This window comes from Maylandia zebra, linkage group LG3, assembly GCF_041146795.1.
Source record: "Maylandia zebra isolate NMK-2024a linkage group LG3, Mzebra_GT3a, whole genome shotgun sequence".
Classification (NCBI taxonomy): Eukaryota; Metazoa; Chordata; class Actinopteri; order Cichliformes; family Cichlidae; genus Maylandia; species Maylandia zebra.
The window spans coordinates 15712847-15736000 of record NC_135169.1 but is presented as its reverse complement, the minus strand read 5'-3'; the positions used below and the strand labels follow the sequence as shown (position 1 = coordinate 15736000).

Sequence of the window (23154 nt, the reverse complement as noted above, 5' to 3'; positions counted from 1 at the left end):
AGTCAGTCATGTCTCAATGTGAAGCCCGTGTCTCTGAGTCTGTGTCTTTACGTAGGTGTCATGCTTCCTGTTTTACTTTGATAATCTGTGTCCTTTGTCAGTGTTTTTTGCATTGCTTCTTTTGTCTCGATAGGTTTTATTTGCCTGTGGGTACTTTAGGCCCTGTGTTTCTCTCAGTAAGTTGCCATGTCATACTGTCACTATGCTGTGTTTCTTCCCTCTGTGTTCCAAGTAACTCTAGTTCTCAGTTCCTGTTTTTTTTCTAATGTTTTAGTTTGAGTTTTCTGTTTCTAGTTTTGTTTTGTACTGGTAATTATGACTTCCAGCAATAAAGCTGCCACTTTAAAGTCCTGCCTGCCACACAGCAGAACATTACAGGAAAGCAAAAATAAAACCCAATCAGCAAATTAAGTGATTGCATCACTCTGAACGAGTTGAGCTATTGCAGAAAACTAGCACTGGGCACAGCAGCCTCAATTTTTCTTCACTGATATGTGATTTTGACATTACATTTACTCATGTTAAGGGTTTTAATGAATTTCAATTTAATGTGATGATGCTTAGATTCATTCCACCTTCATATGACCTTTAATGTCCAGTATACAGAAAGTATAAACTGTCAACCTGCAACCTATTTTAGTTTTACCGCACCAGAATCCTACGTCAAGCTCTGACTGTTCTCATTTCCCTCTTTATTTGTGAAGGTAAAGTTCATCTACAATGTAGGCAACAGAAAATAGAGCAATAAAAAAATCACTTTTTTTTCATTTATGCTGTAATAAAACGATTCAAGCTGAGTGCCTTCATTAGAATTGAAATTTAGAAAATAAGTAACACTGAATTTTTAAAACATTGCCCCCAGCAAAACGTTTGACTTTTTTTGACCTTTTTTTTTTTACCCTGAAGCATTTCTACAATTCCAATTTAACTAATGATTTTAGTTCATGGTTGTCAAAGGAGTTGGTAGCCTTTTGAAGAGGTATTGTTGAGACCAGTAGTAAAACATATGTTAGTTTATGACCAGTAGTCAATGTAGTTGAATTATGATAACAGCTGTAGGACATATATTATCCTTTAGTTTAGATGGTGTGCTGTGTATGTAGTTTAGTCTTTATTATACTTTTGAGTAAAAGAACATAATCATTTTGTAGGCCATTAGATAAAGTGTGCATCACTCTGTATCCTTGATCGGCTGTGAATGTCTTACACTGTTTTCTTGACATGCTTTATTGTTGAATCATAGAAGAAGGTTACAAGCAGGAGACTTGGTGTCTGGGGAACAGAGATAAAACCACATACCATACCCCCACCTACTTTCACACAGAAAGACAGGGAGCCAAGGTCAGGAGCCAGTCTCGCTAAGAATTAGAAAAACATGTGAAGATGCAGCTTTTATGACTAGCTGGGGGTCGTCAGTAGCTATAAAAGGCTGTGTGATTCGCTACCATTTTGAGACATGCTGCTGACCCTCTGCAGGCATCTCTCCCGTCCGGACGCTTTAATGCTCTGATTGTTGAATTGTATTAAAATAAAGAATTGTTGATTGAGCATTTATACACCGAGCACTGTCCTTCTTTCAGCCCAAAGATTAAAAGGATTGGGATTTTTCAACAGTACACTTGTTCAACTGCTCATTAATGCAAACATCTAATGAACCTACAACATGCTAGCAAATCAATGTTTTTAGGCAGGCATCAAGATGAACCATTTTCAACCAAAATTTAGAAATAATGAGGCACCACTTTTGTGGACATCATTTTGATGAAAAGAGAAGGTATTTCACATTTCACTTTCTAACTAAATGAAATCATTATGTGCGGTCATGTGTACATGAACTATGTTTAAATAGCAGAATGCATTATTTTATGTTCTCTGTCTTATCTGTCTTATGGCTGAAAGATCTTCTGATGATTTTCTGAATGCCAGAAAAGATTTAAAATGTTCACTACTTCTGTGATATATCTCAGCATTTTACTTATTTAACCTTTATTTTTACAAGTAATCGCACTGACACTCAGTGTCGCCTTTACAAGAGAGAAATCTAAAAATAACAAAAAAATGTTTCCTGTCTTATTAAAAAAAAGAACAAGTTCCCAGTGACGCACATACTACACCTAAACTGAGGATGTGAGCATAACAAACCAGCCTACAAGTTGCACCAAACAGAACTGGTTTCATGTTCCGCCCACTGATAGTGAACTGAAACAAGGTGGCTTGACATGACACAGAAGCCATTCAACTTCTTTGGATTATTGTGTTCAACGTCACAAAAATATTTAATGTTAAAATAGATTTATTAGCAAGAAGATACCTCTGCTAACTGCTGTAACACTTCAGTTTACTCTGCAGTGTTTAGTCTGCAGCAAGACAACATGGACGTCAGAGCTCTGTGCATCAGACTGTGTGAGTACTTTCTCATTTCCACTTGACCATATTGCATTTTTTTTGTTTTTACCTTAAGATACAGTAACCTAATGCATTTTTGTGATCCAGTTATAAGATGTGATGACACGTTTACTCTTAGCTGTAAAAGTCAAAAAGAAAATGTGAAACTTTGTTGTGTCTCTTTAGTGATGGCCAGCATGATTCTGCTGGGTGCACAGGATCTGAAAATTGGTGTGTACATGCTATTTTCTCATCTATATTAAAATTATTAAACATTTTGGAGGCGAGAGCAATTCAGAAGAAAAGTTGTTGTTTCTTGTTCTTTTGTGATTTTAGCGAAACGCGTCCTGTGATGATTAATCATCATATGACTTATGATACACATTAAAAATATATATATTTTTACTCTGTCATTATTAAAGTCTAGTACATCAGTTTAAGTAATAAGAATCTAAACTGAATCTTTCTTTATTCTTTGTTTCAGATGCAGTTTCTCTTCATATTGTTCCAAACAGATTGCAGTTCTTTGAATATGAATCCACAACATTTCACTGTGAAGGAGTCGATTATTGTGAAGTTCTGCATAAACTTAAAAGGAAAATAAATGCATGTAACAAAACTAACATGAGGACACCAACAGGATCATCCTGCAAAATGAGAAATCTTTATACAGACGACAGTGGAGAGTACTGGTATGAGACTGAAGGAGGAATAAGGAGCAACAGTATCAACATTTGTGTCACTAGTACGTTTGAAGAAAAATAAAGAAAGAACAACAACTTTTGATAAATTTTAATTACTTGATATTGGTTATAATTTAATATTGCTTTCTATTTAAATTTACATTAAATAAATATCAAATGTTTGTTGTTTCAGATGGTTCTGTTATCCTGGAGAGTCCTGCTGTTTCTGTGTTAATGGAAGAAACTGTGACTCTGAGCTGCAGAAACAAAACTGCTTCCTCCAACTTTACAGCTGATTTCTACAAAGATGGACGTCTTATCCATAGAACCTCCACAGGAAACATGACCATCCACAGAGTTTCAAAATCAAACGAGGGACTTTACAAGTGTAACATCTCAGGAGTTGGAGAATCACCAGAGAGCTGGCTAAAAGTCTCAGGTGAAACACAAAGATATATGAAAATGAAGCAAAACTGTTGAGCCTGACACACTATTTAAAATGTGTCAGTCTGAATAAACACTGAACATCTGAAAATGAACATTTGGGGTTTTTGTTGTCTTAACTGAACTCTTCTCTCTTTTCAAACTGTCATTTGGACTCTCAAATTGTGAATTCAACTACTAATCCAGACAGTCACATAGAGACAAGCCACGCTTCCTCTGCTGCCACACCTTGGATCACTGCTATGATTTTATTTCTTTTTCTCTTGATTGTGACCATGGGACTGTATCACTTTAGCAAAGGTTAGTGTGACAGAGGTAATGAAAATACTGAAAATATTTTCTTTTCATGCAAAACTTTGGATTCAATGCTTTTGCTTTGCTGTACATACTAAACATATATGTTTTCTTTGCAACATTAATCTGGAATCGAGGCACTTTAGGTGTTCTGACATGGAAAAATTAAAAGTGATAATTGCATGTCACATATAATGTTTGAAAAATATTTTGTTCATTTTTCTAAACGTAGATGGTTAAGGCACAACTGAAGCTCAAACAGGTCAGAACAGAGATACTGTGTTAATATTTTCTGTTCATTTTTATTGTTCAGTGGAACAAATGTAATAATTATAATAAATACTTTCTGTACCTTATATTTGAGAAATTATTTTATGTCAGAACTTGAAATAATTATGATGATAGCATTTAGGAGATTATTCTCAGCCCAAGAGATGTATTGCCTAATTAGATTATGCATTGTTTTGAAATCAACATGCCTGTTGTGCATTACACTAACATCATTACTCTAAAACGTAGTTTATCAGCGTTTTAATGATTTTTATGTTTTGTGTTTCCGTGTCCATAGAGGCCAGTAGAGTGAACACAGGTAGAGCAACATGTGCTGCCGTAAGAAAAAACAGGAAGAAGAAAGGTATGTTTATGAGTTTTCAACTGCAGTAGCACAATACTTTTTCTATGAAGTCGTAAGCAGAAAAAAAGTGCACTGTCTGAATGTTTTGTCAGTGTGTATGTGTTATTTATAAATGTGCAGATGCTAGTGTTAATTTGAGCTTAGTGAACTTACGCCTCAAATGAAAACCACATAGACTCTAAGTCTCTTTCAGATATGAACTGTATCTACAGTGAGAGATTTGAGTTTCCTCATACAGCTCAGAAAGGTTACATGTGGCAAGAAGTACAACTTCTGATATGCATTTCATTTCAACATAAATATTTAACACAGCTTTTAATTGAGCACTTAAAAAGTATAGGAGTTAAAAACTCAATGAAAGGTGAAAACATGAACACATATAACATAATTAATTTTAATTCAATTTTCAATTTTATTTATACAGCACCAAATCACAACAATAGTCACCTGAAGGTGCTTTATACTGTAAGGTAGATCCTACAATAATACATAGAGAGAAAAACCCAACAATCATATGACCCCCCTATGAGCAAGCACTTTGGCGACAGTTGGAAGGAAAAACTCCCTTTTAACAGGAAGAAACCTCCGGCAGAACCAGGCTCAGGGAGGGGCGGGGCCATCTGCTGCGACCGGTTGGGGTGAGAGAAGGAAAACAGGACAAAGACATGCTGTGGAAAAGAGACAGAGGTTAATAACAAGTATCATTAAATGCAGAGAGGTCTCAGTGCATCATGGGAATCCCCAGCAGTCTACACCTTTTGCAGCATAACTTTTTTTTTTGCCTGTCCCGTTTGGCTCTTTTGCCATCAGAATTGTTGTCTAAAGGCAAAGAAAGATGCCCAACGGATTTACTTTACCAAATTGACCATCCCAGCCTTGCCGTAATGGTCCATTTGATTCATCTTTTATTGTTTATTTTATTTTCACTTGCTGAATACGGGACAGACTTGACTGGAGGAAAGAAGGGGAGAGAGAAAGAGGGAAAGAGAAACAGCTGAGAAGAGGGACGGGGGAGAAGGGCAAAAAACAAAAAACAACAGAATGGGCAGGAAAAAAAAAAAATGCATCTATCGATCACCTAGATCACCTGTTGAGAAAGAAAAAAGAAAACAAGCAGAAGAGAACAAGAGTAATAGAATAAGCAACATCACAATGATATATGGGAATATGACAGTAAATACTAAATATTAAACATTATTGTGCAGCATAACTAAGGGAGGATTCAGGGTCACCTGATCCAGCCCTTAATATATGTTTTAGCAAAAAGGAAAGTTTTAAGCCTGATCTGAAAAGTAGAGTGTTAGTTTAATATGTGCATTGAAGAATATCCTGTTGAAAAATGACTCCAAGATTCCTCACAGTGTTACTGGAGGCCAAAATAATGGTATCCAGAGAATAAAAGGAAGGTTAGAGATTGGGCAATAATTAATTATGACCACTGGGTCTAGAGATGGCTTTTTAAGTAACGGTTAAACTACTGCCAGCCTGAAGACCTGTGGTATATAGCGTGGTACACAGTCAAATTTATGTCATAAAGTGACACAACAGCAATAGAATGATGTCAACGTCCATTTGTGTGTGTGTCTGTGTGTATGTGCGAGAGAGAGAGAGAGAGCGTGTGTGTAACTGTCTACACAATTCCTGTCTGTGTTATCTTTTCTTGCTTTGTCCCCTCACTGTTTGGAGCTTTGAGTTTTGGCTTTAATCACTGCACATATATACATTGTATTTCCCACATGGACTGCTGACTTTAACAAATTATCTTTGTTATTTGGAACTGAAATCTTGTTGTCTTTAGACCTGTCCTGTCTGCTGTTTTCATGTGGCTGAGTTGTGGCTTTTATCAGCGCACAAATGCTGGACAGTGATTTCCCTCAAATTCTTCTGAACTTCTTTCCTTATTTGTATCCCTGTGAAAACATTCTAGATATTGCATTGGGGATGTGTGAATCCCAAACCCAGAAAATCTCAAGGTCATACTTGACAGGCTTGTTTGGCATGTACTCTAGAAATTTTAACTTATGTCTACCACTACTATGTCATGTTGGTTAGCCATCAACAGTTTGTCTGTCTGTATCTGGAAACAAACTTGTCTGGCGTGGTAGACCCCAGCCTCTATGGATCTTGTGATCAGAACTTTTTCCTGTGCTGCTATGATTAGTGCCTCTGTCTTTCAGTCCAGCTTTGTACAGCCACTCGTTGGATTTTTGGATGTCAACCACTTGTTCCATCTGCCAGTGGTACATACCATGCAGGGCTTGTCCTTCCATGATGGCTACTAGAGCGACTGCTCTCGCTATGATAAACATGTACATATAATTCCCCAGCTACTGGCGGATAGAGCAGTCACTCAACATATATAACTATTTTGCTAATTTAACTTTAGGATTTAGCTTTTATAACATAGATTAATGATTGATGAATCTGATGAAATATATATAAACATATATTTGTTGGTTAGTTATTTTATTTCTAACTAACCAAAAAGCTGCATTCTTATCTAACTGTGAATGTGAAATTTTACTAAATTCAAATGAAAATCTATGAATATATTAAAAAGCAAACACAGATTATTGTTATTGATATTGATATTACTGTGGTTATTCATCCTCTCACTCTTACTGTTTCTCTCTGATGAAAGAAGATGCACTGTCGTCTACATCCATTTACTACAGCTTTGTCCCGAGTGACACTCAACCACAAGGTACGATTCAGTGTTATTAAAGGTCATTTGTTGTTGACACTAAGATTAAGAAAGCAGAAATATCACGTAGTATTTGAAACAATCGAAGGTAAATAAGTGTTAATATTATTAGTGCAAATAAGGTAAATAAGAAATTGGCTTCAAACTAATTTAATTTTATTATAGAACATATTCAACATTTTTCTTAAATTTAAACCACTGAATATAGAGGTTAGCAATCCTTGGTCATTGTCACTGATATTACTTTGGTCATCTATCCTTTCACTCTCACTGTTTCTCTCCATCAGATGCACGGTCCAATAGACCTATTTACAGCTTAGTCCAGGGGGACACTCAACCACAAGGTAAGACTCAGTGTGATTAAAAGTCATTTAATAGTGACACTAAGATTAAGAAAAAAAGGAAATATCACCTAGTATTTGAAACAATCTAAGGTAAATAAGTGTGTTATTACATAAAAAATGGGCTTCAAACTAATGTCATTTTATTATAGAACAACATATTCAAGATTTCCCTAAAAACTTAAATTAAAACCACTGAATATAGAGGTTAGCAATCCTTGGTCATTGTCACTGATATTACTTTGGTCCTCTATTCTTTCACTCTCACTGTTTCTCTCCATCAGATGCACGGTCCAATAGAGCTATTTACAGCTTAGCCCAGGGTGAAACTCAGCCACAAAGTAAGACTCATTGTGATTAAAAGCCATAATGTTATTATGGTTACCTATCTTTTCACTCCCACTGTTTCTTTCGGTTTCATTCTATTAGATGAAGGTGAACTGTCTTCTAGAAGCTTTTACTACAGTTTAGCCCAGGGTGACACTCATCCACAAGGTGAGACTCATTGTGATTAAAAGCCATTTAATAGTGATGCTTAGATTAAGCAACAGCAGAAACATCACCTAACAAGTGTTTTATTATATAGAAATATGGGTTACCAACTAATTTATTTCCATCTATTATCAAAGCAGAATCAGAATCCACCACAAAAATCCTCTCACCAGGTATAAACCAGCCAATAGCAGAGGATCCCTTTTATTCTCCAATCCAGACGGTAAGACTGGGGGCAATTATGCCTTACGTGTTGCATTCAGATAATATGTGATGAAGATGAATAAATGGGTTTCATAGTGTAGACACTCCAATGCTAACTCCAGTGTTATAATATAGATATACAGTGGTGTGAATAAGTGTTGGCCCCATCCTGATTTCCTAGTGTTTTGCATTTTCATAATAACATGTTTCAGATTATCAAACACATTTTAATAACAAAAATAACTCAAGTAAATGCAAAATGCGGTTTTTAATTAACGATTACATTGATTGAGGGAGAAAAGTTATACAAACCTACCTGGTCCTGTGTGAAAAAATGATTGCCCTTTTTGTTAAATCAGGAATTAACTGTGATTAATCACATTGTTCGGAAAGCTTGGAAAGCTCAGTTTCACTAACAGTACTCAGGCCCGATTACTGGCAGACCTGTTGAATCAAGAAATCACTTAAACAGAACCTGTCTGACAAAGTGAATCTGCTTAAAATATGTCAAAAAAACAATATCATCATCATCTAAAGAAACACCTGAGAAACAATGTCACTGAAATCTATCAGTCTGGAAAGGTAACAAAGCCATTTCTAATGCTTTGGCACACTAATGATCCACGGAGAGAGCCATTGTACACAAATGGAAAAAACCTGGAACAGTGGTGAATCTTCCCAGGAGTTACTGGTCTACCAAAATTACTTCAAGAGCACATCAACGAATCATCCAGGAAGTCACAAAAGAACTCAAAGAACAACATTAAAGAACCACAGGCCTCGTGTTTCACTTAATGTCGGAGTTCATGATTCAACAATAAGAAAGAGACTGGGCAAAAATGATGGAAGAATTCAAGGAGAAAACCACTTCTGAACAAAAAGAACATACAGGCATGTCTGACATTTGCCAAAAACATCTTCAAGACTTTTAGGAAAATATTCGTGGACTGACAAAACAAAAGTTAATTTTTTTGGAAGGTTTCAGTCACATGACATCTGTAATAAAACCTACAGCATTTCAGAAAAGAAACATCATAGCAACTGTAAAATATGGTGGTAGTAGTGTGATGGTCTGGGCTGTTTTCCTGTCTCAGGACCTCTACCAAAACATCCTGAAGGAGAATGTCTGGTCATCTGTTTGTGACCTCCAGCAAAGCAGACTTGCGTTTTACAGCCGGTCCAAAACACACTAGCAAGTCCAAATGAAGATTTTGGAGTGGCCCAGTCAAAGTCCTGACCTCAATACTGACCTAAACTGAGTTGCTGTTGCATGACCTTAAAAAGGCACAATACAATAAATGCCAGATATAAACTAATCCAGTTTAAAGTCATTCATAGACTACACTTTTCTAAACTTAAACTTAACCGGATCTATAATCCTGTATCCCCCTTATGTGACAGATGTAAAGTCGGTGAAGGTTCCCTTGCACATTTATTTTGGCATTGCCCTGTTTTGAATGCTTTTTGGAGCCAGATTTTTATGTGGTTTTCAAACCAATTTAGGAAAAAAGTACCACGTGGCATTGGCTATACTTGGATCATTTGCATCAGTCGAATCTTTTTCCTTTTCACAAAAACAGATAATTACAATGGGTATGCTGGCTGCAAAGAAACGTATTCTTTTACAGTGGCGGTCTTCTTCGGCCCCGTGTTTTAACAGGTGGCTTAATGAGATGGTGTCTGTGGCCAGGGTGGAGCAGATAAGATTTGATAGAGAGGGGAAACTGGCGAGTTTTTGTATGATTTGGCAACCATTTCTAGAATTCTTAAAAAAATAACTGATCATAATTCATGCCTCACACTACGCGTGAATTATTTTATTTGTTTTTTCTTTTTGTTTTTTGTTTTTTTCTTCCTCTTCTTTTTCTTCCTTTTTCCTTTCTTTTTTTTTCCTTTCATGCTTATAAGTTCATAAATGTTAAAAACAGTAATTGTTCTTGGTTGATTTTGTATAAGCATGTTATGTTTAATTTAAATGCAAAAATTTAATTTAAGAAAAAAAAAGGCACAATACCATGTAGGTTTGGATTGTTTTCATCCTTAAAATGAACACCTGTATTTAGGAACAGCATTTTGTGTTTACTTGTGTTATCTAGCTCTAATATTTAAATTTCTTTGATCTGAGACATTCAGGTGTAACAAAAATACAAAAAAAAAAAAAACAACTCAAAAATCTGGAAGAGTGCAAACACTTTTTACATCACTGTATATAGCTTATATACTCATTCCCAAACTTGTGTTAAATGATGCTGCCATGAAATAATACGTATGTAGAAAAGAAACCGTGTTACAGTACAAGAAAAATATACTTTACATCAAAAGTGATAATACATGTTTGGCAACTACTCGTTGACATTAAAATTGGCTTACAATGTACAGAATACAAAAATTGTTTCTATGTTTTTTGTTTGTTTTAGTTAATTTTTTTTCTATTCCATTCTATCTTGCAGGTTGCAGAGTGATCTTATTGAAGACATAATCACATCTCAGTGAGAGATTTTTGGTTTCTACATTTATAAATTGTGATAGCTTTTGTCTAGTTAGTTAGACACAGCTGGCTGCCAGACACACATGGTTATAAGTACATATGAGGCTGAATGCTAATAAAAGCACCTGACTTGACCTGTCTGTTGTCTTCTATGTGTATGAATGCTGTTTACAAGAAAAGAATCATTACAGCTTGTAACACTCACTGTGGTCAACCACTAATCTTTTTTTTTCTTTTCTTTTGTGTCCCGTTTGGATCTTTAGCCATCAGAATTGTTGTCTTAAGGCCAAGAAAGATGCCAAGCAGATTTATTTTACCAAGTGGATCATCATGGCCTTGCCATATTGGTCCATTTGATTGACCTTTATTATAATTATGAATTTATTTTATTTTCAGTTGCTACAAACGGGACAGACATGACTGGGGGATAGGACAGGGGGAAAGAATGAAAGAAAGAGAGGGAGAGAAAGAAAGAAAACCAAAGGGGAGAAGAGACGGTGAGAAGGGGGGGAAGAGAGAAAAACAAAACAAAAAAAAAAAAACACCTGGATCACCTGTATGGAGAAAAAAACCAGAAGAGAAAGCAAACAGCAAAGAGCAACATAATAAAAAAAAAAACAGCACCATCACAATAAACTAGCTAGCAGTAGATACTAAATAATAAACGATATTGTGCAGCACGCAAGATAGACAGCGCACAATGTGCTTTGAGGCAGCAGCAAGAAAGCTGTAGTCCGTGTCTGTGAATACCCGTGTGTACACCTGTGTGCACACCTGTGTGGATCAGCATGCTTGTATTCCAAAGGTTTCTCCATGTAACGATCTGCTAGGGAGTGTGGGGAGCCATAGCCCCGTCCACCAGGGTATGAAGCAGGTATGGAGGAGATCCAGGCCCCAGAGTACGAGGACCCGAGGAGGACCACCAAAGGGGGGGGAACCGTGCCACCCTCCTGGGAGGAGCTGAGTAGAGCCCCAAACGAGAGGTCACCCAGCAGCTACAAAGCAGAGGCCAGAGGGGGTTGCAGTGGCGTGCCCGCGGGCTCTACCGGCAGCCAGCTGTGCCAGAGAGGACCGAGCTTCAGGCCCAGAGGCCAGACGTCTGAGGGCATCCCAACCCTTGGAAGGAGCCCAGCTGGGCCAGAGGCGCCCGGCCCCGCCAATCGGCCACTGGGAGTGAGCCGGTACATACATGAGCGCCCAGCCCCAGACGACAAGGACCACCAACACACCAACGTCTGAGGGCATCAGCCACCGGCAGGGAGTGTGGTGAGGGGAGATTGGCCTCCGTACTTTGGAGGGCCTGAGATGTACCCAGAGAGGTTGAGTCTAAGACCCAACCTGACATATAGACACAGACGAACAGGCGCACGTGGACACAAACGTGCATTCCCACCCCATATGCACAACCAAATACTCGGCACTCACCCAACATAGATAACTTCTAAATTTTATAATCCAATCCAGTCTGACCAAAAAAGAAGCTGAAGCAATAAAACAAAACACCACTTATTTTGTCTGGGTAATAGACCACACTTAAAGTCTGTCATGCTCTGTATCGAACATGGCAGTTATATTTCATTTCTGACCACAAACTCATTGCATCTGTTTTGGAAAAAAAAGTAATGTGACACTTTGAGATTAGAGGTTGACCTCAATGGGTGTCATTGAAAGCTGCAGCAGCTCTTTTATTGAAACAACATTCATACATGTGTAAAAACAGAAAGATCAAACGTGTTGGTTAAAGTTCAGCTTTAGCAAAGACGCTTATGTTCAAACTTTATATATGTGTATAACACCGTGGGAATGACATGCAGCTGTAATTGACTGAATGAAGAAAAACTCTAACAGTTTATAGACATGTAAACCAAACCTGTCAGAAAATGCACAGCTTGTTTAATTCCAAAAAAAACAACAACAACATTGTGATAAAACTGAGTTGCTTCTTTGATTTCATTCTTACTCAGATGTGATTATGTGCATCTCTCTCTCTGCAACCTGTAAACAAAAGAATTGTAGGAGAAAAAATGTAAAGCACAACATAAAGAAATGTCATCAAAAAAATCAAAGAATTAATCTGCATACTTTTTACAGTATATCATGGCTTTTAATACACAAATTTGGGTGTGAGTGAAATGTATGACAAACTATACATATTCCACTGTCAGGTAATAGTAGGTAACTGTCTATATAGAAAATCCCAAATTTACTAATTACTATTACCTGACTGCAGCACATGAAGCATAATCTCTACTTACTGTATTGTAGAATAGAAGGGATCCTCTGCTATGGGTTGGCAGGGACCTGTTGAGGGCATCTCTCTGCTGGTTCCTGCTTCTGCTTTGACAACAGATGGAATGAAATCAGTTGGTATCCAAAGCATTTTACATAATAAAACACTTATTTGTCTTAGATTATACCAAATTACTTACTGATGTTTTGGATTTCTAAATGCTAAAGTTAAAATGGCTTTTAATCACAAGTTGTTGAGTGTCAAAGAGTCCTAAGCTATTGGAAATTGGTCTAGAGAGTGATGCATCTTCAGCTTGTGATGGAGAGGGACAGTGGGAGTGAGTGGAATGATAACCACAGCAATATTAGTGATCATGATCCCTGTCTGTTATTTAATGCATTTATTAGATTTGATTTTAAATTTTAGAAAAAAAATGACATTCAAGATTAGAAAGAAAATTGAAGCCATTCATGGGCCCATTATGTAAGGTGTTGCTACTGAGCTAACAAAAACTGACATTTCTAATTGAATTTCTGCCGTTTACAAGTCAATTCTACTTTGACTGCAAAATATCAGCTGCTCTTCAACTTCTTGCTTTTTGCTATTTTTGTACTAAACTAAAATATTAGACTTTACACTTTTACACTCAGCTCTACCCTTTTTATGTGCAATATTTTGGTCTCTGTGAAATATCCTGGCAGATGTGAAATAAGTAATTACCAATTACCACACCATAGGCAAAAAAAAGACAATGAACGCCCCTCCAGGGGCGGGGGTACCTAGACCCGGTTTGTAGAGTACGCTTGGGGAGTGTGATCGTGTGTACAGCGTCTCTTTATGTCTGTCTCCACGTCGGTTGAGTGTGAAGTGCACATGAGAGCATGAGGGTGGGAATGGATGTTTGTGTCTGTGTGTGCCTGTATGTTTGTGTCTATATGTCAGGTTGGGTATCAGATGCCACCTCTCTGGAGACATCTCGGACCTTCCAAGGTTTGTAGGCCTATCTCCACCCACCACCACTTCCCCTGCCGGTGGTGGACTCCCTCAGGTGTCGGTGCGTTGGTGGTTCTTTGTATCTGGGGGTGGGCGTCCGGGTACACACCGGCTCACTCCCTGGCGGCCGCTTATTGGGGCTCGCTCGGGCCATTTCGGAGGTGGGGTGCCCCCGGCCTCTCAGCCTGGGGCTCGGTCACTCAGGCACAGCTGGCTGCCGGCGGAGCTCACGGGCGCGTCACTGCAACTCCCCCTGGCTTCTGCTCCGCGGCTGCTGAATGAGCCCTCATCTGGGACTCTCCTCAGCTCTTACTGGGACAGTGGCGCAGCTGCCCGTCTGTGGGTCTTCCTTGGTCTCTTGTGTTCTGGGGGCCTCTGGATGTCTGGAGTTTTGATCTCCTCCATACCTGCTTGATACCATGAAGGACAGGGCTGTGGCTCCCCACACTCCCTAGCAGATCTTTACATGGAGAAACCTTTGGAATGCAAGCATGCTGATCCACACAGGTATGCACACAGGTGTACACACGGGTATTCACAGACGCGGACTACAGCTTTCTTGGCTGCTGCCTCAAAGCACACTGTGCGCTGTCTATCTTGCGTGTTGCACAATATCGTTTATTGTTTAGTAACTATTGATATCTATGGCTAGCTAGTTTATTGTGATGGTGCTTTTTTTTTCCTATTATTATGTTGCTCTTTGTTGTTTGCTGTCTCCTCTGTTTTTTTTTTCTCCATACAGGTGACCCAGGAGTTTTTTTTTTTTTTTCTCTCTCCCCCCCCCTTCTCACCGTCTCTTCTCCCCTTTGGTTTTCTTTCTTTCTCTCCCCCTCTTTCTTTCATTCTTTCCCCCTGTCCTATCCCACAGTTATGTCTGTCCCGTTTGCAACTGAAAATAAAATAAATTCATAATTATAATAAAGGTCAATCAAATGGACCAATATGGCAAGGCCATGATGATCCACTTGGTAAAATAAATCCGCTGGGCATCTTTCTTGGCCTCAAGACAACAATTCTGATGGCTAAAGATCCAAACGGGACACAAAAAAAGAAAAAAAAAAAAAAAAAAAAAAAGACAATGAATGCTAGTCACTGAATATTATTGATCAAAAAAGAAAGTAATTGGGTTTAATATAAAGTTAATTTTGAAACTGAATGCATGTCTGAAATTGTACTTCATGTGGCATTTTACTATTCTGAGCCGTCTGAGATACAGTAGCTATAAAATTATATTCTATGTGGTTTTCATTTGAGGCGTACGTTTTGAAGGCTCAAATTATCACTCACATCTATACATTTATAAATATTACATACAACTCTACCAAAGCTACAGACATCACCACCTGAGAAAAAAAAAGCAACCCTTTTATTCAAAGAAGTAATTTTGTTCTACTGTTCAGTAAAATATCTCCTGCCTTTCTTATAACAACATATGTTACTCAACCTGCATCCACTGTGCCGGCCTCTATGAAGTTTAAAGAAATACATTTCAAAAAAGTTTTATTTTGTTGTTGTTGTTGTTTTAAAACACATTAAACAGGTATAGAGGATTTCTTAGTTCAAGCCCAGTAGTTTATGACATTCAACTGTATTAAAAAACGTTGGATGAGAAAATCTGATAATGCATCTGCCTGATAGACTCATTTTCCATCTGATAATAATAACATTAATAATAATTTTCATTACCTCTTTTCCAGCAATCTTTTCCAAAGTGAAACAGTCCCACTACCACCAACAGAGCACTGACTAAAATGGTGACAATGATCCAAGGTGTGGCAGCAGAGGAGGAATGGCATGCCTCTTTGTGACTGTGTGGATTGATTGTATACTTTGTAGTTTGAGTGACTAAATGATGGTCTGAAAAAACAGAAAGGCTTACATGAAAAAAGAATGGTAAACCATCATTTTAGCTCTTGCATAACAACATGGAGAAGAATCTTGCCAAAAAAAATAGAATAGAATAGAATAGCCCTTTATTGTCAAAATTATGGGTGTAATCTGCAATTTAGTTTTAGCATTCAAAAATGCTAATACAAAGAGATTTACCAGCTTTGAAAAGCATCAGCTGTCATCCAGATCACCTTCATTTAAAACATCTCAGTGTCTCACCTGTGACTTTCAGCCAGCTCTCAAGAGATTCTCCAACTCCTGACCTAGTCAACCCGTCAACCACTAATCTAAAACTGTTGCATTACATTTTTTTCCCCAAACAGACGCATCACCTTCTGGGTGAGCCTAACAAGCTTGTCTCTAACTGAAATATGGTCTAGTAAAAGATAAAACACAGTGTTGTACAAACAAAACTTTACAACAAATGATTCATTAAATTTAAACAGGATTTGCGTTTACATGACGCACCCATCCCTCATTGCAGTTAGACCTGGTGACTCACTTAAATAGAACTCATCTGATGAAGTGAAATACGCTATACGATCTCAACAAGCAATAATAGACAAGGGGGAAAAAAGTAGGACACTCAAAGCAACAAAGTCATTGACATCAAAATAAAGATTTTGTAGTGGTCTAGTCAAACTCTGGACCTAAATCTGTTTGAAATGCTTGACATAATGTTAAACAAGCCATTTATGCTTGAAACCCCTCCAGTGTGGCAAAAAAAAAAAAAAAAAAAAGATGCCGCTTAAAGAATTTTGCAAAAAAAAGTGGGCCAATTTCTTTTTTGCATAGGGCCAGGTAGGTTTGGATATTTCCATTAATAATCTAATCATCTTTTAAAAACTACATTTTTGTACTTACTTTGGTTATTTTTGTGTTTTTCAGATTCACCACAGCCAGTGTTGGGGAGTAACGGAATACATGTACCGCCGTTACGTATTTAGAATACAAAATATGAGTAACTGTATTCCGTTACAGTTACCGTTTAAAAAGGTGGTATTCAGAATACAGTTACTTTGTTGAAATAAATGGATTACACTGCGGTACTTTCCTGTTTCATATTGTCGCGGGTCAGGACTGTTTGGGTTTTGTTTGACAGCTAAGTTCTGTAGTTCCAGGCAGCAGCGTTACGGTTGCCATGGTTACAGGGCGACGCTCGCTCTCTCTCTCTCTCTGCGACTGTGTGTTTCCTGGGTGAGAGAGCGCCTTTTCGTTGTTGTTGTTGTTGTTGTGCTAAGCTAACAGGCAGAATGCTACAAGCATAGCTCTAAAGAATGTAGCATCATGGGCAGTGTAGTCCGTGCTGCAGGGAGAATGGACTGCCATACACGTTATGGGTCTGTGAGCGCCAGGAGGGAGAAAAAGGGGAGTGGAAAGGTACGAGCTGTCGTCGAGGAAAAACGGGAGCTGGAAGCATGTAAATATAATAATAACCACTTCAGCCAAGAAGAGTGCCTGACGAGCCCAGTTGTAAGTAAGCTATTAAGACTCGACTGTACACCGTGTTCGTGTTTTCCTCCGAAACAATAAGTTCCGTTGGAGCAGCCTTTCAACGCCTCTCTCTGTCTCTCGCAAGAAAAATTGACCCACTCAACAAGGTAAAGCTATTTTTCGGGTATGAACCAACAGGGACCCCGCCGTATTAGTCAGAGGAGTCGCGGACCTTCAGCAATAGTAATAAATCACACAGCAATAGTACATTCACATTGTTGTAAAAAGCATGATAATATATTAAGTAATCCAAAGTATTCAGAATACGTTACTGTCATTGAGTAACGTAACGGAATACGTAACAGAATACATTTTGGGGCATGTATTCTGTATTCTGTAACGGAATACATTTTAAAAGTAACCTTCCCAACACTGACCACAGCCCTACCATAATGTTTACCTCATCTTGCAGACTGTGTTCATCAAGATGATGGTGGCTCTGCTGCTGCTTTTGGGTCTACTTCACTATGCGAAAGTTGGAGCTACAACAACTAACTCATGTTCAACATTATGTAATTGTAACTGTCATTAAATCAAAGATGGCGGTGTGCTTTGATGCAGTGGTTTTCTGCTCTTCACGTTCGGTGCTTTGTTTTCTATATTTTCTACATGTACAGTGGCTTGCAAAAGTATTTGGTCCCCTTGAATTTTTCCACATTGTGTCATATTACAGCCACAAACATGAATCAATTTTATTGGAATTCCACGTGAAAGACCAATACAAAAGTGGTGTACACGTGAGAAGTGGAACGGAAATCATACATGATTCCAAACACTTTTTACAAATAAATAACTGCAAAGTGGGGTGTGCGTAATTATTCAGCCCCCTGAGTAAATACTTTATAGAGCCACCTTTTGCTGCAATTGCAGCTGCCAGTCTTTTAGGGTATGTCTCTACTAGCTTTGCACATCTAGAGACTGAAATTCTTGCCCATTCTTCTTTGCAAAACAGCTCCAGCTCAGTCAGATTAGATGGACAGCGTTTGTGAACAGCAGCTTTCAGATCTTGCCACATATTCTCGATTGCAAAGACGCTTACACACATGGATAATGGTTAGAATAAGTCTCTGGGTCAGAGAGTCCCAAACATGATATTCTAAACCAACTTTGAATCACTAGAAGAAAAATGGATAATAGTATTCAATTATCAAGGCTAGGCAGAGAGGTGTTTTCCTTTTCTGTCTCTTACAGAGAAAGACGAAGACACCAGACGAGGTCATGGAAATATGAGGATGCTTCGCAGCAGACACCAAGACTGCCACATCCGTGCAGTAGGAGGATAGTTGCTATAATCTATGCTTTTGTCTCACTATATAATGTTGTGCAGCGCACTTGAGCGTTGTCCTTTTTATGAAGCATGCTGCCGATTCACACAGAGGTCACCAGCACTGTGTAAACTTATAATTTCAACTGCCAATGCAAACAAAATCTTTTTTTAAATGACAGATCTTTCTCCTGAGATTCCTTCCAAAAAAAGTCTGAAGCTTAAATCTCCAACCTGATTGCCTCAATCAGCTTCAGGTGAGGGAGGCTGTAGGCCCTGCCCATGCGTGGATACCAGGGAGGTCCAGACCTTCAATGGAATTTTACAGCCACACACCCAGACCATGACACTTATGTGTGTTTAATTGATTTTCTTTTATTCTGTGTTCCCTTCCTCCTTTTTCAATTTCTTGTATTTAGTCTATGCATGTTTGTGTGTCTCCATATGAAGTCTGTTTACTTTTTTGTCCGTGTCAAGCTCTTGTGTTGTAGTCAGTCTGGGTTTCCTGTTTTATTTATCCATCATTCCATTCAGCTGTGTTCAGGTGTTTTCTCTCATCCCTGAGCTCATTTGTGCATTTAAGTTTTCAGTTTTCCTTTGTTCATCGACGCATTGTGATCTGTCCGAACCCAGGCTGTGTGCTCTCTCCTAGTATTAGTGTTCTTAGTTTCTATCAGTTGATGGCTGAGTTTTGTGCTTCAGCAAGCTGCTATTTACATTTAGTCTGCATTTAGTTCTTCCCTCTAGAACCACACAGCGCTTCCATGTGTCAGGTGTAAGGGAGCGGATGCTGTTGGCCCCTACCCACCACCCACCCTTACATCCATCGTAACCAGACATTTCTATGTTTAATTTAAAAGCAGATCCTGACAACACAATCGTTGTTTTGGATAACTAAACTAAAAAAACTAAACTTGTCGCGCTGACCTAGTAGGTGTGGCTGTTACTCCTCTCTTCCTCCTCCTGCCCACTACCTGCTCTGTGCTGCTGCTTGCACGTGGCCGCTGATTAGACCTTGTGTGCAATCTACAACTAAGCGCAGCCTGGTGCGCGCCGCTCTGCCAGGTGAGCTGAATTAGAGCAATCAAGGGCTGGCGTGCCTAGTAGACCATAAAATGCATGCAGCAGTCATTTGACCTGGGTGCGACATACTGAGAGGACAGCAAATGAAGCACAATCCACTTGCCACTGTGAGGAAGACTTTGAGCTAGACGGGCTATCGGTAAACGCTTGGACTTGTATTTGCTGCTTATATGTTTGGGATCTATGGAAGCTCAATTGTGGAAATGTATTTATGCTTTGGGAAATAGTTACTGCATTTAAGTTTAAAAAATTATATTGATATTAAAATGAATGTTTAAGTTTGAGTAAATTGTTTATGTAGATAGTAGTGATGGCCAAATGAAGCTTTCTGAAGCACTGAAGCTTGTATTGAAAAACGGTTCATTACTCGAAGCTTTTCAACACAGTCCTCTCTGGTGACATCTGGTGGCCAAAAATATGAAGAGCAGCTTGAATCCACAAAATAAAACCAACCGCTTCATTATGATTGCACACTACAGAGTGGAATTCTGTCTGATATTGGGCCTCCGTTGTATGGAACGCCAGTATGGAGTGCCAGGACTGCCATAATGAATTAATTAAATGTGGCAATAATTAATTAAATAAATAGTTATGACACATGTAATTAAATTATTGACACATTTAATTATGTATGTAGTTCACATTTTAATTAATTATTGACACAATTAATTATTTAATGATTTATTTATTTCATTTTGGCAGTCCTGGCGCCTGGCTCTCATCATGAAATAATTTTATCTGTCAGCCTCACCCATCAAACTCAGGGGGCGGGGTTAACGCTGCCCATGCAGCTTCTCTAACATTTGATTGGTTGCCGTGCAAAGTAAGTCAAAACAGGTCGATCCTAGATAATCGATTGCTTGTGTAGACTTGGGGCAGCCAGGTATCCCAGAATGCAGATCAAATCACAGGCAATGGTGGTGGTGTAGTTTTAAAATACCCCGTTTTTCTGTCACCAACTACACTTTTAACAGTGTTTTAGCCGCGAATGTCGCGACGTATGTCTGGTCAGGTTGTCAACATAGAACATGTTTGCAAAAGTGCTCAGATGTTTTCAGAGATTTCACTATCTCTGCTGACAGTCAGCATGCAGAGTGCACCGAGGGGGTACATTAACCGGTTTGTTTACATATTCCACTCTCCGTGTTCCACATGTTGCATTCGCAGATTCTCATTTTCACCGAACGATCGTCTCTTTCCGCCTGGTCTTGTGTCTCTGTGCTTCTGTAACATAAAGAACGAGCTGACATTTTTCTCACGAAACCAGCAATCAGCTCAACAGACCCTCAGTTTACCTGCATGCTGCATCCTCCTCATCTGTCAGCTGTCTAACACCTGCTGCTAATTCAAGAAACACGCCTACGTTTCCTGGTGATAGTCACAGTTTAACCGGGCAGCCGGTGCTCGATATAACGCAATGTCAGCGCATTTTTCTGCACAAGATAAGTAAATATAGTATTTTCCCTGAGCGCAGAGCTGCTGGAGCTTGTTTCCTTACAGAGCACTTTATAGGCGAACAGCTTCATCAGCGGCTGATGTCCAATCACCGGCACACAGCTTTGAAACCTCAGCTGAGTTTTAGCTCTCAGTGGTTAAACGCTGGACTTCATTCACTCAGGTTCTGTCTGTCGGGTCACGTTTACTTCGCTGTTTTATTTACAACTGAGCAAATCGGTTTGGCTGAGGTTAAAGCTACGTTTCATAACTGCATAGTTTCACAGACATTTAATGGTTCACTGGCACATGTGTTAGACTGAACTATCATCTAAATATCATCTGTTTTTTAATAGTTATTCAACTGTATTCTAAGCACCAGCTGTCTGTTAGAATGTGATTTTTAGTTAGCCGTTAGCCATGACAGAACATTCCAGCCAGAATATGGACTCAGCAGACCAAGACCAGGACCCGACCCAGTGAGCCCTGGCAGCACAGGAGGCGCTGCTGGTCCATCACGAGGAGATGTTTTTGCATCTCCTAGGCGAAATTGTTACCCTGATCTAGGCAGCAGCCCAGCTTATGCCACTGGTGAGAATGCCTCTTGTGGCTGATCTTCAAGAATATTTATACAGTTGAGAGTGGAGAGTACTGGTATTAGACTGAAGAAGGGAACAGAAGCAACAGCATCAACTCTATCACTTGTATGTTTACAACAAGGAAACAATATTTGGGGATTTTAAATTATTTTAATAGATGAATACATCTGACTATTCAGATACAGCTGATTTTATAGTTTAATACTCTTAACAGCAATAAAATACCATCCATAAATATTCAGGCTACCCACAGAGAGTCTTCGCCTCCTTCACGAATGCTCCCGGGTACTGCACCATCCACTGGACCAGATCTGGGGCACCCTTTCTGCACAGGCACCAACAAGGAGTAGTAAAAACCAACTCCAAAAACCTTTTTGTTTTTTGTTCGGTTTTGTTGTTGTTGATGTTTTTGTTTGTTTGTGTGGGTGTGGGCAAGATGCGATGGCTGCTGTTTTGTCCATCCATCCAACCGCACACTTCTTTGGGTTGGCCGTGAGCCCCACCTGCATCAAGGATTCCAGGTCGACGGCCACTTGCTGCACATGCTCTGCCCATGTGTTGCTGTAGATAATAATGTTGTCCAGGTGGTCATCAGCATATGTTGCATGTGGACGTATCCTGTCCATGAGGCACTGGAAGGTGGTTGTGACTCCAAACAACGGAAGTGAGACAAATTGGTACAAACCATAGGGAGGCCATTTTATTTTCCTTGGACTCTGCAGACAAGGGAGTCTGCTGGTTGCCATTGATTAAATCCAGTGTCATTAAAAAGGAACAGTACCTAAAAGGTCCAGGAGCTTTACGTTTCGCATTTTAAATCTCAGTATTTTTGCACATCTGCAAAGTTGTTTTCAATTTTGATGGGAGACCTGTAGTGTTACTAAGACCTCAATACAAATTTTATCCCCTCAAATTTTATCTCATTAACTTTCTCTTGTTTTGTAAAATGATAAAGACATTAAATATTTTCATCAATACTTTTATTTTATTACCATCCCAACACAAAAGCAACCTCTATTTCTTGGATCATTTTTTAGGCCAGTGGCATCTGTTTCTCTTATCCTAGAGCATCACCATGGAGTTCACTCAGTGACAAAGATGGAAATAAATGTTCAAAAGTTACACTAAATTAAAGTAATGTTTTTTATCATGTATTGAGATCAGAAATACAAATTTTAGAATAGAATAGAATTCAACTTTATTGTCATTGCATATGCACAGGTACAGGGCAACGAAATGCAGTTTGCATCCATCCAGAAGTGCTTTAGTGATATAGGTATATTACAATATATATTAGCAATAGTATAGATATGTAAGTATATTACAGAAATGGGTCTATTATGGTATGTTATAATGTACACGGTATGAAGTATGTTGTGAATATTCTATAACTAAGTATGTACAGGCTGTAGTGAGTACAAGCTATGTACAGGCTATGAACAGGATATAAATATGAAAAACTATACAGAATATGAAATAAATAACTTTACAGAAATCT

At 38.7% G+C, this 23154-nt stretch overlaps 1 protein-coding gene and 1 long non-coding RNA gene across 2 annotated transcripts; one reads left to right on the top strand and one right to left on the bottom strand.

Annotated features, from left to right (window-relative positions):
* The first annotated feature begins 2282 nt into the window (after positions 1–2282).
* On the top strand, positions 2283–10790 carry LOC143416986 (uncharacterized). Its single transcript, XM_076882634.1, has 12 exons — positions 2283–2403; positions 2572–2616; positions 2870–3130; positions 3262–3507; positions 3699–3812; positions 4375–4440; positions 7082–7144; positions 7432–7488; positions 7770–7826; positions 7915–7980; positions 8118–8200; positions 10632–10790. Exons 1-12 carry the CDS (start codon positions 2373–2375, stop codon positions 10641–10643), a joined length of 1101 nt encoding a protein of 366 aa, XP_076738749.1. The 5' UTR covers positions 2283–2372; the 3' UTR covers positions 10644–10790.
* A 1780-nt stretch (positions 10791–12570) lies between these two features.
* LOC143416985 (uncharacterized) lies at positions 12571–15811 on the bottom strand. The gene is made up of 3 exons (XR_013097223.1): positions 15579–15811; positions 12925–13003; positions 12571–12664 (listed from the first exon to the last, which is right to left on the bottom strand). It is a non-coding gene; the product is annotated as an uncharacterized LOC143416985 (long non-coding RNA).
* Between the last annotated feature and the right edge of the window lie 7343 nt (positions 15812–23154).